This window comes from Ovis aries, chromosome 18 (assembly GCF_016772045.2).
Source record: "Ovis aries strain OAR_USU_Benz2616 breed Rambouillet chromosome 18, ARS-UI_Ramb_v3.0, whole genome shotgun sequence".
Classification (NCBI taxonomy): domain Eukaryota; kingdom Metazoa; phylum Chordata; class Mammalia; order Artiodactyla; family Bovidae; genus Ovis; species Ovis aries.
In genome coordinates, this window is record NC_056071.1 from 62,571,115 (window position 1) to 62,591,052 (window position 19,938).

The following is a 19,938-nucleotide window of genomic DNA, read 5'->3' on the forward strand; positions in this document are numbered from 1 at the left end:
CACGGTAGTCAGAGTGAGCTTTCTGAATACCTAACTCTCTTGCTTGAACCCCTTCAGCAGCTCTCCTTCGTGTTCTTCGCAGAACCTACTCAGGGGGTTCTGGGCTCCTCTCCAACACCACCTCTAACTGCTTTCGCTCCCTGTCCCCACACCCCAGCGTTCTCCCTGTCACCACCCAGGTTTCACTAGTTTTTAAAGGTGGTGTCTGTCCCCACACTCTTCCTCCCACTTTTCCTGGCCAACCACCATGACTTTCATAACTCAGCCAAAAAGCCACCTCCTCCAGGAAGCCTTCCCTGAGTGCCTAGTCTGACGTCTAGTCTCTCTCGTGTGTTCTTCCCCACATTGTACTTCCCTTATCATGTTGCACTGTAAGTGTAGGTTTCCTTAATCTACCTGCCTGTAGCCCTTCAGCCTGAGACATAAGCACTGTGCATCCACGCATTCTTCCTTCTCCAGCACTTAGCACAGTCCTGTGTGTGGACAGAGTATCAGAAAGTGTTAGGGGGAATACCCGAATGAATGGGCAGGTGAGCATTTGGACTTGTATTCAATTCCTAAACCTTTGCCCTTAACCCTGAATCTATTCCTGCTTCCAGGGTGTCACTGTCACAAACCACACTGCAGAGAACAGCCTCATCTGCTGGGTTTTCCTTTTAGATTTACTTCAAGGCAAATGTCCAGAAAGTGGAATTGTTGAATTAGAGGGCAGGAACATCTTTATGTCCCCTGGTAGGTTTTGCAAAGATGAATTCCAAAATGACAGTAACAATCTGGGAGGCTTTTTCTTTTTTAGCAAATGAATCTTCTCTTCTTTTCCAAGCGTCTTCCTGGCGGAAGCCACACAAAACTATTTTTACCAAAAGGCTCTGAAGCTCGTCCTTCTCAGAGGAGAAAGGCAGGCGGGCATGGATGGAGACAGTGTACCCGCCTTACCAGCCCATCAGCTCCGCATGCTAGCCTACCTAGTTCTAGGTCATTTGAGGAAAGCAAATTTAAATCATGTTCCAAATTAAGCAGCAGTTCTGTGAAAGAAAGAACATACAACCATCTCCATTTGTTGCTGTTGTTGTTTAGTTGCTGAATCCTGTCTGATGACTTTTGCAACCTCATGGACTGTAGCCCACCATGCTCCTCGCTGTCCATGGGGTTTCCCAGGCAAGAATACTGGAATGGGTTGCCATTCCCTTCTCCAGGGGATTTTCCTGACTCAGGGATCAAACCCGTATCTCCTGCATTGACAGGCAGATTCTTTACCCGTGAGCCACCAGAGAAGCCCCCATCACCATGGGGGGACTTACAAACATCTTTAAAAGTCTAAGAGACCGGAAAGTTTTCAAAGCAAACCCATGAACTTTGGCAGGTGAGTGCTAGGGAAAGATCAGAGCTGACAGCGCTTTGGGGGTTGGGGAATCATCTGATGTCCAACGATTGTGTCGGCAACAGCTTCCTGCAGATAAAACCTTACAGGAAAATCCGCCCTGTAATAAGGCTGAGAATGCAGCTGCTGTGAATGGTGCAGTCAGAGGGGTGGAGGTGACCACAAACCCTTTAATCCTGAGTCCATTCCGTCTTCCACCTCCCCACTCCCCAAAACAGCCCCCCACCCTCCCACCTCCACGTGGGTCTTCTAAGTCTATACTCCAGGATCCACCTCTGGAGGACACCCAGGCCCAGTGAGGGCAGGGGCCTGCCCAGGGCCAGACGTGGTAAGTAGTGGCAGCCCTGTCTGGGGCTGACTGTCCATCTGCTGTCTGGCCAGGAGCCAGTCAGCCACTCACAGGCATGGGGTCTGACACTTCTCCATCCTGCAGGTGGCTGGCCTCCCCCAGTGCTCACCATCCAGGCACCCCTGCTATCAATTTGATTTTAGGGTTCGGTCCAATTGAAGTTCTCTTAGTAGCAGCCTTTCTATTGGGTTGTGTTTTCTAAAAAATAAATAAATAAACAACATCCACTTCACATAGCTCTCCAAATTTATTGAATTCAAATTGCAATAGTATCTTCATATAATTATTTTATTCCCATTTACCAGGTATGATTATAAGTCCTTTCTCATTCTTAGTATACTTTTATTTTCTCCTCTTTAATTTCTGGGGTTTTATGGGTTTTCCCTTTTCTTTCTTCTGGAAGCAGATTTTACTTTTTCAGTGGTTTTTGTTTTCTAATTCATTCTTTTCAGCTTTTACCCTAAATGAGTCCCTTCTTATAATTTTTAAAATTTATTTTCTTGTGTTTTAAGTTGAATACTTCATCATTTATACATTTTTCTTGTTAAATGATAAAAAAATTTAAGGTTTGCTATTGTTGTAGCTCATAAGTGTTTCTAAGATGTTTTCTCATTTTCATTAATTTCTTATTAATTTGTAGTTTTAATACTAATCTCTTCTTTCAGCTAAAAGTTATCCAGAAGAATATCTTTACATTTCCAAGCTAAATTTTTCTCATATTTTTAATGGTCATTTAGGCTTTCATTGTACTCTGGTGAAATTTCTCAACTCCAAGGAACACAAGGATAATTCCAGGAGTCTTTCAGCTTCCTGGGAGGAAAGGCAGATTTCTTCTGTGCAGAACACACCCTCCACCCCACCCTAAAATGTCCAGTCCTGATCCCAGGAACCCACGAATATGTAGGTTCTAAGGCAAAGGGAAATGAAGGCTGCAGGTAGGATTACGATTGCTGATCAGCTGACCTTGAAATAGGGTGAGTTTCGTGGTTTATTCATGCAATTAGGGGCCCAATATATTCACAAAGGCCGCTAATTATGAGAGAGGGAAGGAGGGAAAGGAGGCGAGGGAGGTGACTGCGGAGCAAGGCCAGCGTGATGCCCTGTGAGGAAGACCTGCCCTTGGTTACTTGGCCCTTCCTAAGGTAACACGACCCAAAGAGTGTGGGTGTCCCACGGAAGCTGGAAAAGACAAGGGCAGACTCTCCTGGAACGTCTGGGAGGAGCCCTGTGTGATTTTATCCCAGGGAGGCCGTGCGAGACTTCTGACCTCCAGAACAGGAAGAGAACACACAAACATTGCTTTAAGCCAGCAAATCTGGGGTAATTTGCATGGCAGCAATAGGAAACTAGTGTACTGTGTTAATGAAAGAATTAAACAGGTTACTTATCTTCTCACCTGAGTTTGAAATTAGAAGTTTACAGAGACTTCCCTGGTGGTCCAATGGCTAAGACTCCAAGCTCCCAGTGCAGGGGGGCTCTGGTTCGATCCACTGATTGAAAAGATGCACAATGTGAGAGCTGCGAGTTGAGTTTTGTTTGGGGCAAAATGAAGACCACAGCCCAGGAGACAGCACCTCAGATAGCTCTGAGAGACTGCTCCAAAGAGGTAGTGGGAGGAAGGTCAATATATAAGATTTCAGAAGAGGAGGAATTCAGTGTGATCAAATGCTTACTTTACGAAAGGTTTCCTGCTAGTCACGAAGAGCTGATGTCACCATGAAGGAATTTTAGTGATTTCCTAGATATGAAGAGATGAAGGGATTGGGGATCATGAAACCAGTTTCTGAAAATGTCTCATTGTCTACAGACCTGTTCCACCAGTTTCCCTGGAGCACACAGTGCCTCATTCTCCACCTTGAATTTCCCTCGGGGGTGTTGAGGGTCAGCAGCTGCAGCAGCACAGGGTTCAGCCTCTGCAGAGGCAGGTGGCAAACGCCCTTGTTGGTGTTGTTCAGTTCAGTTCAATTCAGTCGGCTCAGTCGTGTCCAACTCTTTGTGATCCCATGGACTGCAGCACATCAGGCTTCCCTGTCCACCACCAACTCCCGGAGTTTACTCAAACTCATGTCCATTCAATCAGCGATGCCATCCAACCATCTCAACCTCTGTCGTCCCCTTCTCCCGCCTTCAATCTTTCCCATCATCAGGGTCTTTTCCAACGAGTCAACACTTCGCATGAGGTGGCCAAACTATTGGAGTTTCAGCCTCAGCATCAGTCATTCCAATGAACACCCAGGACTGATCTCCTTAAGGATGGACTGGTTGGATCTTCTTGCAGTCCAAGGGACTCTCAAGAGTCTTCTCCAACACCACAGTTCAAAAGCATCAATTCTTCGGCGCTCAGCTTTCTTTATAGTCCAACTCTCACATCCATATATGACTACTGGAAAACCATAGCCTTGACTAGACAGACCTTAGTCGGCAAAGTAATGTCTCTGCTTTTGAATATGCTATCTAGGTTGGTCATAACTTTTCTTCCAAGGAGTAAGCGTCTTTTAATTTCATGGCTGCAGTCACCATCTGCAGTGATTTTGGAGCCCCCCAAAGTAAAGACTGTCACTGTTTCCACTGTTTCCCCATCTATTTGTTATGAAGTGATGGGACCAGATGCCATGATCTTCGTTTTCTGAATGTTGAGTTTTAAGCCAACTTTTTCACTCTCCTCTTTCATTTTCATCAAGAGGCTCTTTAGTTCTTCACTTTCTGCCATAAGGGTGGTGTCATCTGCATATCTGAGGTTATTGATATTTCTCCCAGCAATGTTGATTCCAGCTTGAGCTTCATCCAGCCCAGCGTTTCTCATGATGTACTCTGCATATAAGTTAAATAAGTAGGGTGACAATATACAGCCCTGATGTACTCCTTTCCCTATTTGGAACCAGTGTGTTGTTCCACGTCCAGTTCTAACTGTTGCTTCTTGACCTCCATACAGATTTCTCAGGAGGCAGATCAGGTGGTCTGGTATTTCCACCTCTTTAATAGTTTTCTACAGTTGTGATCTACACAGCCAAAGGCTTTGGCATAGTCAATAAAGCAGAAGTAGATGTTTTTCTGGAACTCTCTTGCTTTTTCGATGATACAATAGATGTTGGCAATTTGATCTCTGGTTCCTCTGCCTTTTCTAAATCCAGCTTGAACATCTGGAAGTTTATGGTTCACGTACTGTTGAAGACTAGCTTGGAGAATTTTGAGCGTTACTTTGCTAGCATGTGAGATGAGTCCCATTGTGTGGTAGTTTGAGCATTCTTTGGCATTGCCTTTCTTAGTGAGTGGAATGAAAACTGACCTTTTCCAGTCCTGTGGCCACTGCTGAGCTTTCCAAATTTGCTGGCATATTGAGTGCTGCATTTTCGCAGCAAATGCTCTTGGAAAGTCCCAATTTGTAGTTGACAGATCCCTGGTCAGGGAACTGGATCCCCAAGGCTGGAACTAAGACCTGGTGCAGCCAAGTAAATAAAAATGTAAAAAGAAATGAAAGAAACTAGAAGTTTACAGCTCTCTGAAAAAAGAGAAGTGCAGGCCTAAGCCCCCATCCTGTCCAAGGATATGATCCATGTGGGAGAGGAAAAAAGGCCATTACTCCCAGCTTGTAACTGGGTGGCTGTCTTTCTCCATAAGTCCATAAGACATGATTTGTGAGCTCTCTTCTTTTCAAACAGTTTTACTGAGATATCACTCACATTCCTTAGCATCCACCCATTGAAGGAATGCCTGTCAATGGCTTTTAGTATATTCAGAGTTGTGCAACCATCGGTATATAATTTCACAACATTTTCTTCATACCACAAGAAACCCCATGCCCATTGGCAGTGCATTCGTTTACTAGGACTGCCATAACAAGATATCACAGACAGGTGGCTTAAACCACACACATTTATTTCCTCACTGTTCTGGGGGCTGGAAGTCCAAGAATCAGGTGCCAGCCGGTTTGTTTTCTTCTGAGGCTTCTTCCTGGAGCTTGCAGATGGCTGCCTTCTCAAGGTGTCCTCAAAGAGTCTCTCTTCCATTCCGGCTGTCTCTTCTTTTTAGAAGGACACCAGTCAGATTAGATTACCACATCAGGCAACACGCATGCACACTCACGTGTCTGACTCTCCGCGACACTGTGGACTGTGGCCCGCCAGGCTCCTCTGTCCATGGGATTGTCCAGGCAAGAATCCCGGAGTGAGTTACCATGTCCTCCTCCAGGGGTTCTTCCCAACCCAGGGATGGAACCTTCATCTCCTGCATGTCTCTTTACCACTGAGCCATCTGAGAAGCTCAGATTAGATTATGGCCCATACTAATGGCCTCATTTTTTTCACCAGTGAATTTAAGGTTCTTGCTTTGTCGAAAAGAACTGGGAGATGAAGCAAGGAGATTAAGAAAGTATAGTGAGAGTTTATTTAAGTAAAGATACGGTCTCAGAGGGAAAGCAGGTAGACAGGTGAGGAGCTGCTGCCCTGGGTCTCTGGGAAGCCTGTTATGAGGGACATACAGATGAAGGGTTGGAGTATTCTCTGGGGGAGGAGGGCTTTAGGGATTGTATTCCCCGCTCCAGTTTCCTGAGGGGAGAAGGGATTTTTGTCCTTATTTAGCTTAGATTCCAAGTGTCATGGTGTTGATGCGCGATGAGTGTTTCTTACCTGTATGGCTAATTTTGTATTATAATGAGAACATAATGAGCAAAAGGTTACATGCGTAAGCAGAGGATTCCCGCCTTTCCCCACTTTTCTTTGTCTGCTACCCAGACCCTTATCACCCAAAACTTGCGGTTTACTGTCAGGCTGGAGGTTCCTGCTTTGCTTTGTCTGCCCGTGGACCCCTACTGTTAACAAGATGCGTGATTTCCTGCTACCTGGCCCCTGGCCCCATTTCTGCTCAGACCTAGCTACCTGCCTGCTCTAACAATTTTAACTTAATTATACCTCTTTAAAAGTCCTATCCCTAAATACATTCTGGGGTATCTACCAGGCAAATGGTTTCAGCACATGAATTTTGAGGGAATACAGTTCAGTTCATAACAGATAGTTATTCCCTGTTTCTTCCCTGTTATTGGCAACCACTTAAACTACTTCAGGTCTCTGGGTTTACCTTTTCCAGACATTTCCGTTAAAGGGAATCATACAATACGCGGTGGTCGCTGTGACTCGTTTCTTTCACTCAGCCTTTTTCAAGTTTCATCAGAGTGGTGGCGTGTGTCATGGTGTGTGTGTTCAGTCACTCAGTCATGACCAACTCTTTGCAACACCATAGACTGTAGCCTTCCAGGCTCCTCTGTCCATGGGAGTTTTCAGGCAAGAATACTGGAGTGGGTTGGCATTACCTCCTCCAGGGGATCTTCCTGACCCAGGGATCAAACCTGTGATTCCTCACCTCTAGCACCATCTGAGAAGCATCATTACTGCATTCCTTTTTTTTGGCAACTAATATTCCGTTGTATAGATAGACCTTATTTTGTATGTCCACTCATCAAGTGGTGAAAATTTGTGTTGTTTCCACTTTGAGGTTATTATGAATAATACTTCTATTAACATTTGGGTACACGTTTCTGCGTGGACATACATTTTCATTTCACTTGGGCATATATATTACTGGATTATGTTATAACTCTTTTGAACAGTTTGAAGAACTGCCAATCTGTTTTCCAAAGTGTTTGTGGCTCAGCTGATAAAGAATCCGCCTGCAATATGGGAGACCTGGGTTCGATTCCTAGGTTGGGAAGATCCCCTGGAGAAGGGAATGGCTACCCACTCCAGTATTCTGGCCTAGAGAATTCCATGGACTGTATAGACCATGGGGTCACAAAAAGTTGGGCACAATTGAGCACCTTTCACTTTCACTGCAGCATTTTATAATTCCATCCAAATTATCAGAGTTCCAATTTCTCTGCCTCTTTAACATAACTTATTTGCATTTTTAATTAAAATTTTAAATTTATAGCCACCCTAGTGGATATAAAGTGGTGTCTCATTGCAGTTTTGATTTGCATTTCTCCGATAGCTAATGAGGTTGACCATCTTTTCATCTTCTTTTTGGCCATTTCTGTATCTTCTATGGAGAAATAGATTTTCAGATCCACTGCCCACTTTTTAATTGGCTTATTTATATTTTTATTATTGAGTTGTAAGAGTTCGTGGTATATTCTGGATACAAGGCTCTTTTCACACATATGTTAGCAAATATTTTTCTCCATTCTGTGCGGTGTTTTTTCACTCTAATGGTATTACTTGCAACAAAAATTTTTAATGTCGATGAAGTTAAATTTACCTATTTTTTCCTTCGGTTGTTTGTGCCTTTGGGATCATGTCTAGGGAACCTTTGCCTAACTGATTTCTGACGTGTGTAGAAGTTAAGGGCGGCTTGCAGCAAGTAACGGCGAGTGGCAGCTAGAAGCAAGGTCTTCGTTTCTCAGACCAGGAGTCCTAACCACTGGACCACAGGGGCCAGCAGTTTGCGCTGGAGTCCCTAGTCCTTGCCAGCCTCGTCAAGAATGAATTCAGGCGACAAGGCAGAAGGCAAAGAGTAGACTAACAAGTTTATTGAAAAGAAAATTACATGCGGAACGGCGCATGGGCGAGCTCCAAGAGAGCGTTGAGCCTTTGAGAAGTTTAAATCCTTTATAAGCGGGCAGCTTTCCGCGTCTTTGTCTTCCTTCAGACCAATCATCTTGCTTTGTACCCACCCCTCACCCCCAGTTAATTTGTATCAGGACGCTCCTTTGAGGTGTGCACACACCCCTTAGCCAAATGGGTCTTGAAGTGGAGGCTTCTGGGAGGAGCAAGACTCATTATGGCCTGGAATTATCCTCTGACTTTTGACATGAAAGAGCCTTTCTGGACATGTGCAGTGTCTCCCTTATCCTAAAAAGGGGGAAGTGGAGATCCCTTAAGCCTTTACTCAGACAGTACCCTTCTTTGCCCTACCGTGGTTATTTATTTGAGATGTATACAAGAGACAGACTGGCTATTTACCCTGTTTCTGTTGTTACTTCCATTTCCTAGAGCAAACAGGATGCTGACTATAAATTCCTCAACTGAAGCCCCCCATCTCTTGTCTCAGGAAGTGCAAACAGAATAGCGGCTGATTGTAAATGTCCAACCTGGAGCCTGTCTATCTCTTACCTGATAACCAGAAGTAGTGAAGATTCACACATGTTTCTTCTAAGGGTTTTATAGTTTTAGTCCCTATGTTTAGGACTGTGATTCGTTTTAAGGTATTTCTGTGTGTGATGTAAAGAGTCCAAACTTCATTCATTCGTGTGTGGATGTCTAGTTGTTCCAGCACCATTTATTGAAGACTGTTTTTTCCTTCACTGAGTCATCTTGGAGCCCTTGAGAACAATCAGTCGAACATAAGTACAAGGGTTTATGTCTGGATTCTCAATTCAGTTCCATAGGTATATATATCCATGCCAGTATCACATCGTTTCAATTACCAAAACTTTTAAATAAATTTTGAAGTCAGGAAATACGTGTCCTCCAGCTTTGTTCTTTTTCAAGATTGTTTTGGCTGTTCTGGGTCCTTTGCATTTCCAAGTGAATTTTAAGATCAGCTAGCTAATTTCTGAAAGAAGAGATTTTGACAGGGATTGCATCAACTTTGCAATCAGTCTGCAGACTCTTGCCTCTGTCACAATATCAAGTCTTCTAGCCTGTGAATCAGTGTTTTCCCATTTATTTGAGTCTTTTTCAATTTCTTCCAGTGATATTTTCAGTTTTCAGTGTATTCCTAACACTTCTTTTGTCAAATTCATTCCTAAGTCGTATTTTATTCTTTTTCATGTTATTGTAAAAAGAACTTTTCTTAATTTCATTTTCACATTGTTCATAGCAAGTTTATAGAAATACAATTGATGTTTTGAATAATGCACTTGTATCCTGTAACCGGGAGCTTCGCTAATGGCTCAGTGGTAAAGAATCTGCCCGCCAATACAGGAGATGCGAATCCATCCCAAGGTCAGGAAGATCCCCAGAGAGGGCAATGGCAGCCCACTCCCATATTCTTGCCTGGGAAATCCCATGGACAGGGGATCCTGGTGGGCTTCAGTCCAGGGGGTCACAAAAGAGTGAGACATGACTTAGCGACTAAACAGCAATAACATCCTGGAACTGTAGTGAGCTCATGTATTAGTTTTAACAGTTTTCCAGTGGATTACTTAGGATTTCTTAAACATGGGATTATGTCATCTGCAAATAGAGATCGTTTTACTTCTTTCTTTCCAATCGAATGCCTTTTAGTTCTTGCTTAATTACCTCCAGTACAATCTTGAAAAGCAGCAGTGAAAGTCAATAACTTGGCCTTGTTTGATCTTAGGGGAAAGTCTCCAGTCTTCTGACTAGCTCTTTTAACTTAAAAACTCAATTTTGTCCTCAATTATGGCTTCTCCTCCTTCTATCCCATTTGGAACTCCTATTTTTTCAGAATTTAGATCTCTTGAATCCATCATTTTTGTGTTTTATCTTGTTGATGATCATTTCTATTTCTTACTATTTTTTACTCTGCTTCTCCAAGTAATTTTTTCATCTGGTCTTTTAGGTCCTTGGGTTTCAGGCCCAATCCCTCCTGCCACTCCTGCCTACCACCTGTTTTTTGTAACATATTGATAGTGACAGAGTAAAGGGATAAAGTAGGTGCATAAACAGTTAATCCCACTAGGAGGTTGTAAATAGAAAAAAAAAAAAAAGGAAGATCCTGTAAGTTAACGATCACTCAAGAAAGCAGGTTTGCTTAACCACAAAACCAAGCTGGCTTGCTTAGCAACAAAACCATGTAACAGAAACATGAGATGTGCCCCCAAACAATAAAACAATGGTGGAATGAGTTCCGCGTCCTGCCCAGTAAGTCAATGACCACTAGGACATTCTCTGACCACATAGGGACAGGAAAACTCCCTTGCCCACCCTGGGGGAGAAGCCGATGACAGAAGCATGACCCCTACTCAAGAGAGACAAAGACATTCTCCCCCTCCCCACTTTTCCTTTGATTATAAAACTGTAGCCCAGTGTCGACTAAAAAAAAAAAGCACAACCTAAAAGTTGACAGTTTTATTTGGTGGGAATTTTTAGGACTTCAAGACCGGAAGACAGCATCTCAAGTAACCCCAAGAGAATTGCTCTGAGGAGGCAAGGGGAGGAGCCAGGTTATATAGATGTTTTGCAACAAAGGGAAGGTAGTCTGAACCTCAAAAGTAATTTTGTGAATTAAAGCAAACCAAACGGATAGCAGGGCTTCCCAGGTAGCGCTAGTGGCCAGCTCCTGCCGGCCAGTGCAGGAGACCTAAGAGATGCTGGTTCAATCCCTGGTTTGGGAAGATAGCCTGGAGAAGGACTTGGCAACCCACTCCCATATTCTTGCCTGGAGAATCCCACGGACAGAGGAGTCTGGCGGGCTACAGCCCTTGGGGCCACAAAGAGTTGGACCTGAGTAAGCAACTTAGCATGCAAGAAGGATGGCATCACTCACTCAATGGACATCAGTTTGAGCAAACTCTGGGACATAGTGTAGGACAGGGAAACCTGGCCTGCTGCAGCCCATGGGGTTGAAGAGTCAGACATGACTCAGCAACTGAGCCACAAAAAACCTAAGTTAAGAAATTTAGCATTTTTCTATGTATGGGAAGTTGCAAGAGTTTGGGCGGGCTCACTGAAATCATTCCTTTCATATGTATCTTAGCTACCTGCAGCCAGTATCCTGTGTTTTTTCACATCCTGAGTTCCTCAGTGCTCACTTTAAGGAGTGGCTGTAGCCCAGAGGCTGCAAGATTACAGGTATTGTTCTCCTTCCTGGGTACCCTCAGGCCCCAGAAATTCACCTTTGGAGGGTCAAACTTGCTGATTACCCTGACATCCTTGGAAGAAATGGTGGCTCAGATGGCAAAGAATCTGCCTGCAATGCAGGAGACCCATGTTCAATCCCTGGGTTAGCAGGATCCCCTGGAGAAGGAAACGGCTACCCACCCCAGTATTCTTGCCTGGAGAATCCCTTGGACAGAGGAGCCTGGTGGGCTCCAGTCCATGGGGTCACAAAGAGTAAGACACAATTAAGTGAATAACATTTTCACCAATATCTTTGTTTACTGATATGGCAGGAATACTCCATTTCTCACTTAAGTTCTCAGGGTGCAATCCCCCTCCCACACCCACACTTGTAAGCCTCACAAGCATCCTATTCTAATAAATCACTTCTTATCTATTACTTTGCTTTCCCTGAATTCTTTTCTTCACTGAGACATAAAGGACCATGGTACTGTCACGCGAGTGTATGTGCCTTGATTCTTTGTCTCGTCACAACAAAGATTTGGAGTGACGGACATTAAAGCCCCCTCGGCGAGTCACAGCTCTCGGGTCTTGGATAGACCGTGTTATAGCTCTTAGACAAATCAGTGTTACAGCTCAGTGTTACAGCTCTATTTTATTTAGAAAATAGCAGGAAAATCCATCTTTGAGGCGTGAGGGTAGGTCGATCTAAAGACACGAGGAGAAGAGCGCCCCAGCGTGCGGGAGAGAGAGAGAGCTGGCTCTGGCTCCTCTATTTATATGTGTATCTCTCCCTGGGCCTGTCCTGTGTAAATTGGGCCAGCCAGGAGTGTTGTTTGTTTTACCTGAGGTCCTCACTCCGGTCCTCGAACCTTCTTTTGTTTCATTTTCGAGGGCTTTTCCCTTCCCTGTCTGTAGCCGCTGCCGTTTTGGACTCCTTTTCCCTGTTCTACTCACCTAACAGTACCAACCTCTTTGGAGCTCCCCCCAGATGACACCAATCAGTTTCAGGTTTATTGGAACACAGTCACATCCATTGGGCCAGGGATTCTTGACGGCTGCCTTCAGGCTGTGATGGCCGAGAGAAATAGCTATGACAAAAACCAAATGGTCTGCAAAAAAGCCAAAAACATTTACTATCTGGCCCTTGCAGAAAAGCGTGCCGACCGAGTTCTAGATCAGTGTCTTTTCTGTTTGTTGTTGTTGTTGCTCAGTAGCTCAGTCCCGTCCGACTCTGCACCCCGTGGACTGTAAACCGCCAGGCTCCTCTGTCCACGGGATTCTCCAAGCAAGAATGCTGGAGTCGGTTGCCATTTCCTTTTCCAGAGGACCTTCCTGACCCAGGGATTAAACTCAAGTCTCTAGAGTCTCCTGCATTGACTGGCAGATTCTTTACCACTGTGCTACCTGGGAAACCCCTCTGGGTTTTTGCTACCTCTAATTAATTTTTTTAAATTTTGAGATAATTTTTCTAATCCCCAGGAGTGATTTTTTTGTTCTCAGATTGTTCCTGTGCAAAATCTTCCTGACTTTCCTGATAACTTCTCTATCCTTCCTTCTTTAGACACATCACCTCTGGCTGCTCAGCATGGTAGAGCGTTGTGTGTAGGGGAATGGCAGTCTTTAAACTTCCTGAGCCCCCTAGAGTGTCTACTCATGGATTCCGAGGCCCAGACCTGCCAGCTTTGTAGAAATGTGTTCCCCACAGAGGGTTGGCTGTCAGGATGTCCAAGACAGATGTGAAACAGCCAACTGGGAGCAGTAACCAGGAAGTCCCTTTTCCAGGCGACGTGAACAGCTGCCCCACACTGGGACCTGATGGCTAGACTGGGATGGCTGTGGAGGTTGGGCTTTCCTAGGCAGGAGCAGGGTGGAGCATCTTTTCCCAAAGGTCTAGAGGCTCCTGGGAAAAGGCATAGGCTCCCCAAAGATGAGCACTCTCTCCAGGACTGCAGGCTAGGCTGGTCTGCACCTGGCTTAGTCTTCTTAAATTAATGAAGTGGGGCAACTTGCCTAGTGGTCCAATGGTTAAGGTTTTACCTTCCAGCAGCAGAGATGTGGGTTTGATCCCTGGCTGGGGAGCCAAGATTCCCACAAGCCTTGCTGCCAAAAAACAGAAGCAATATTGTAACAAATTCAATAAAGACGTTAAAAGAAAAAAGAAAGGAGTGGGAGAATTAAAATCCTGTTAAACGGGAACACTCAGGTAGCCTGGGATGGCAGGACTTGGCTCCAGGCTCCTTCAGAAAGGCATGCCTGCTCCAGCTTTGGTCCTGGATGCTCCTCTTCCAGTGCGAACAGGCATTAAGAAGTTGCCCTCTGCTGGATGAGTACCCAAGATCCCCTTCAGCCCCCCAACATGCACACATCTGCTCAAGCTAGATTGTGCGATAAGTTGCTTCAGTCGTGTCTGACTCTTTGTGACCCTGTGAACTGTAGCCCGCCAGGCTCCTCTGTCCATGGGATTTTCCAGGCAAGAATGCTGGAATAGGTTGCCTTTCCTTCTTCAGGGGATCTTCCTGACCCAGGGATGGAATCCTCATCTCTTACGTCTCCTGCATTGGCCAGCAGGTTCTTTACCACTGGTCCAGGAGTTTTTATTTTATTTTTTTATGCCTTCAGGAGCATGTTTATTGTGTTTGAGATGATAATCAGGTGCTCGCTGAGCTACAAAGGGTAAAAGGAAATCCTCTCATTACAAACTGACAAAAGGTAAAAGGTAAAACATTTTTCACAACAGCATGAACCACATACTCAGAAATAGATATGGGTTTAATATAAAAGACATAATTCCTAATCATCTACGGCTACTTTTATAACTTCATACAGATAATGAATTAGGCTAAAATGCACTATAATCTTTGGTAGACTTCAGGACCAGTATCCTTAGTACATCACAAAATACATTTTGATATCCCAAAGAAGCAAGACTTGCAAGTAGGCGTTTTAAACAGAACTAATCTACAGCTACAAAGTTCTGCTCTTGATAGCATTTACCTTTTTTGGGGAGTCTCCCAGTCTCCAAAGGATAAAAGCAGAGAGTAGAATCAGTATAACATATACACAGAAGTCCGTATTGTAAAGGCTATAAAGATCTGCAGCACAGTGGGAAGACGCCTTCTGCTCCTTCACACTGCATACAAATTATGTGAATTATGTGGCGTATCGCCTGGTCCACTGTCTGGCTATCCTGTCATGTTCTGCTCTGTTGGTCAAATACTGAGTGGCTATGCTTCCAACCAGAGGATCCGCAGGGTTGCAGTCTGTCAAAAGAGAACAAATTGACAGCAAAACCTTTGAAATAGTCAAAGCAGGACTCCAGTTGTCTTTAAGGATGTCCAGGCAGATGATCCCCTGACTATTGACGTTGCAGTGATAGATTCTGGTGCGGAAAGCAACCTTTGGTGGCTTAAATGGATAATCGGATGAAAATGTGATATCCAGAAAAAACACACCACCTTCATATACAGAACCTGGTGGACCAAGTATAGTCGATCTCCATAAACGTTATCTCCTTTAGGCCCAGCACTGCAGTTAGGAGGAGGATCAAGGGTTATTTCAGCTAGCTCCTTCTGAGTTCTTTTAGCACTAGTGGATAATTTAGCAGTGGTTTTGCTAGAGAGTTTGGTGTTTTTCTTCTGCTGGGTGGCAGAAGGTTTTCTTTCTTCTTGTTCTTCAGGCTCTGGAGCAGCTGGGTCTCGCTGGTCTGCATCTGAACTACCACTGCTGGTGCTGGGGCTCTCATCATCGGACCTCTGCCGATCACTGGACATCTTGGTGAAGTTATTTCTCGGAAAATTCGGCCACCCGTCCGGCCCACTTGCGCACCGCTACGGTGTGGGGCCAGGAGTTTTTAAAGACTTTTTTTTTTTAATATGGACCATCTTTAAAGTCTTTATTGAACCTGTCACAATATTGCTTCTGTTTTATGTTTTGACTTTCTGGCCGTGAGCCATGTGGGATCTTAGGTCCCTGACCAGGGATCGAACCCACACCCTCTGCATTGGAAGGCAAATTCTTAACCACTGGACCACTCAGAAGTCCCTGGCCCAGGTTTTCGAGTTACCCAAGCAGGAAGCTGGAATCGTCCCTAGGATGACCACTGAAGGCCCTTCTTCCCAAGAGTCATCCCGTCCTGAGCCTTCAAAATGAGTGAAACATCATCTTCAGGAGAGGTGCTTTCTGAGCTGAGAAGTCTGAGAGATGGAGTCAAAGAGAAGCTCTAGCTGTGAGCCCCAGGCCAACCTCAGTGTGTGGAAGGCAAGATGGGCCAGGAGCGATTTATGTTTCCCACAGATGGAACCTGAACACAGGAGCTTTGGTTTCCAAAATGAGATACCTTCAGACTTATCCCCACCACCCCCTACCCCTCACCCCCCCCAACCCCCCACCGACAAGCATTGTTTGGATGAGGATAACACGTTTGTTCTGTGCTGTAACAAGCATGGGACACCAAGAGGAACAAGCATGCAAATGTGCCTGCTGCCCTCATGAAGTTCACAGTCCAGTGGGAGAGCCAGCAAAAAGACCACCCAACGATGGGATGTCAACAGCCCTGTCGCCATCTGGAAAATGGTGTCTACAGCCCTGTGGGAGGGGGTGCCAAGGGTCCTGGGAGGGGAGACACATGGCTGGAGTTGAAGATAGTTTGCCGGGTAGACTGAGTCGGTGGGCTGGGCCTGAGAGGAGGCAGTCACGGTGTAGATGCTCAATATAATAGACCCTGAACGAATGACTGGATGAGAGCAACTCGTGTTACATTTCAGGAAAACAACAGTTGGTTATAACTGAATCGGTCAAGGAGACTAATGGCATGAATGAGGATCTTCAAAAAAGAGCTGCCATGTCACGGCTGATCCCAAATGCCCTGAGACCACTGTCGTCTTCAATCCGGTGTCTGAGACGAATTAGTAATTTACTTAGGCTCGTTAAAGTAAACGAGACATGGTCTCATTGGTGAATCATCAAAAGCAACTGTGTTTCTTTTGATTATTTGCGATGAGTGAGGTTTGTTTTGGCAATCCCAAGTGATGGAGAAGATGATCCACAGGGCTGGTTCCTCAGGAGTGACTCCAGGCTGGAAAAACTTCTAGACACAGGGCGGGAGCATGGGCAGTGCTGGGCCTTGGAGACTGCAGTTATGTTTTTGTCCTCATACGCCTCACTTACCCATGCGCCCTCTCAGGGCCTCAGCTCTACCCTCTGGACAGGGAGGGTAAATATACATTTTTAGGATTTTTAGCTCTGTTATGTATCTGTAACTCTGACTAACCTGGACTCATCAGACAGCAGAAACCCCATCTTCCCTGCCTCCCCCATGAATGAGAAATCTACTCTAGGAGTGCCTGGGAACTGACCCTCCGGTAGTCAGCCTGGCCACGTATCCCACCCGAACCCTACTGTGAGGTCACTGACTTTGCCGAGCAATCTTTTCAAATTTAAAAACTGGTGACCTCCAGATACAGTTCATTCAGAGACCACAGGTCCAAAAAAATACTTTCTTTTTATCAGAAGAATGGAAAACATGAATTCATGCACTTTTAAGTTCAGTAAATGGGAAAGATGCTAATAGACAATGGTTTCAGGTGTCTGCACAAAGGCAAAGGATGAGGAGCTGTGAGAGTGAGGCGCTGGAGGTGGGCAGGAAAGATCTTTCTGGGAGCGGACTTTGTGTTGACTCTCAGGAGTGCCTACAAGATACTGTGACCGTAAGAAATGGAGGCTCAGAGAGGTCTGAGCTCTCAGGTAAAATGGAGCGCTCTGGCTTCCCAAGCATCCTTCAGCTGGTTAGACAAAGACCAATGCCCACGGGACTTCCATGGTGGTCTGGTGGCTAATGCTCCGAGTTCCCAATGCAGTGGGCACGGGTTCAGTCCCTGATCAGGAAACTAGATCCCACATGCCACAGTGAAGATTGAAAATCCCATGTGCAACAACTAAGACCTGGCACAGCCAAAAACAAAAAACACCAATGCCCATTCAGGGGGTAGTTGGGCCCGACTTAGGGCTCAAGGGGTCCCTACTTGTCTACTGAGCCCTTCCTGCAGCTCAAGAAGCCCTGTAACAAACATCATAGGCAAGAAAGAAACTTCCCCAGGAGCCTGACACAGGTGATTTTAGAAACTAGTGAATTCACAGATTAGTAAGTGATGTTGGGCCACTTTCTCAGTGTTCTGTGGCCCCAACACTTTACTGAGAGGAAGATTTGCAGGTCTTCTCTAGCACCCATATTCTCTGATGGACCTTAAAGGAACTTGAATGTCTTTACTGCTCTAGGAGATTGGTAGTTAAGACTCTTGAGAGTCCCTTGGACTGCAAGGAGATCCAACCAGTTCATTCTGAAGGAGATCAGCCCTGGGTGTTCTTGGGAAGGAATGATGCTAAAGCTGAGACTCCAGTACTTTGGCCACCTCATGCGAAGAGTTGACTCATTGGAAAAGACTCTCATGCTGGGAGGGATTGGGGGCAGGAGGAGAAGGGGACGACAGAGGATGAGACGGCTGGATGGCATCAACGACTCGATGGACGTGAGTCTGAGTGAACTCTGGGAGATGGTGATGGACAGGGAGGCCTGGCATGCTGCTATTCATGGGGTCGCAAAGAGTCAGACACGACTGAGCGACTGAACTGAACTGAACTGAGGAAAGGTTGGCACAGGCATGCATCCCTCACCTTTGGTACTAATGTTCTATAGGAAATCTGCCACCAATCAGTCAGTTCAGTCGCTCAGTCACGTTCGACTCTTTGTGACCCCATGGATTTCAGCACTATATATCCGCCATCAATATCTCCCAGCAAATCTTCCTCCAGCTGCAGACTCCAGGGCATCAGGGAAAGTGCTTGATCTAGTGGTCAGAGTGGGCCACATGCTTCAATAAACCAGGCCGAGAACAAACAGGTCAATGTCCTGGGAGGCTCTTCTCACAAAACTTTGCTATGAAGGAACCAGGGATGATCCTGCCTCTGCAGAGCACACTGGGACATCTCCAGGGGACCTGGGGCTTGTCCATTTAGGAATTTTTAGGGTCTAATAAGTCTCTTCTATAGCCAGTCTTGGCCCCAGTAAGAGAGACACAAATAAGGTTAGGAAGGGCTTAAAATCTCTGAGGCTCAGACAGAACTGTGGAGGACCAAGGTGCACTTTGAGTCTGAAGACATCGGCTCAAACAAATGGGGGAAGGAAAGTGGAGGTGTGACGGCCAAGGGTTAAGAAGTCTGAGTACAGGTGGATGCTGAGGGAGGGGACAATCACCACAGCAGATGAGAATGGACGAAGCAGATGAGAATGGACAGGCACTGGGATTCTGAATCAAAAAAAACCTTAGCTTGAGAACTGGCGCCACTACTTCCTGTATCTTGGGCAAAACCACTCGGTCCTCACTGCCAGCCAGGGGTAAATAGCGACCCCTTTGCTGCCCTCCTAATGCATGCCAGACACCGCTAAACGTTTCACGTGCTCTTGCTCGGATGCAATTGTTTAGAAGACAAATTTCATTGTTGCTGTGAGAGGAGAATGGGAGCATTAGTGGCGATAGTGCGAAAGCGCAACGCATGGTGTCTAATTAGATGCAGAAAGTCAGACTTGGAGGGTTTAGTACTTCCAGCAACGAGAATGGCTAACCTTCAGGAAGGGCTGGGGATTTAACAGTCAGAGAAAACCTGGACAACCTAGCGCAGCCGATGTGATTGTTCTCAAGTGTTTGGTTTGGGGGCGCCAGGTGGGGCTTTATGGATTGAGATCCTTCAGCTGTTGTTGATACTGGCTCCAAGCTACGACTCCCCATCCCAGCCTTGACTCTGTATTTACAAAGACAGGAGGTCGTTCGACGCCCTGAGAATCCAGGTGGCTCACTGGCTTCGAGCAGGCGGAGCCCACCGCAGGGCGCGGAGAAGATGGAATTCTCCCACCAAGGCCAAGGACGCCGAAGCTCTACGCTTCCTTTGTGGTTGGGGGAGGCGCCGGGCGCAGGGAGGGGGCGCCGCGCTCCAGGTGCCGCGCGGCCGCCCCGCCCACTTTAGCCCCGGCCCTCCTCCTCAGCCCCGCCTCTCAAGGCTCACGCTTACTTCTAAGCCCCGCCCCCGCCACATCCACCCATCCCGGCCAGGCCCCTACCGAGCTCCTTCTCGCCGCTCAAGGCACCATTTCTTCGAAGCCCCGCCCCTCACAATCAGGCCTCGCCCTAAGCCCCGCCCCTCGCGGCCAGGCCTTGCTCCCTATCCCCGCCCTCTAAGCCCGCCCCGGCCCGCCCCCTAAGCCCGCCCCGGCCCTCCTCCTCGGTCCCGCCTCTCAAGGCTCGCGCGTTCTTCTAAGCCCCGCCCCCGCCACATCCGCCCGTCCCGGTCAGGTCACTACCGAGCTCCTTCTCGCCGCTCGAAGGCTCTGTTCCTTCGAAGCCCCGCCCCTCCAGGCCGGGCCTCGCCTCAAGTCCCGCCCCCTAGGCCCCGCGCCGCCCCTCGCAGCCTCGGGCTCC

General features: G+C 46.4%; 1 protein-coding gene across 1 annotated transcript; it reads right to left on the reverse strand.

Annotated features, from left to right (window-relative positions):
• Positions 1 to 1,961: 1,961 nt before the first annotated feature.
• LOC101122817 (ubiquitin-conjugating enzyme E2 E3-like) lies at positions 1,962 to 15,296 on the reverse strand. Its single transcript, XM_060401926.1, is given in 2 exon segments — positions 1,962 to 14,970; positions 14,973 to 15,296. Coding segments are annotated over 2 exon segments (618 nt in total). The 5' UTR covers positions 15,241 to 15,296; the 3' UTR covers positions 1,962 to 14,620.
• Positions 15,297 to 19,938: the final 4,642 nt, after the last annotated feature.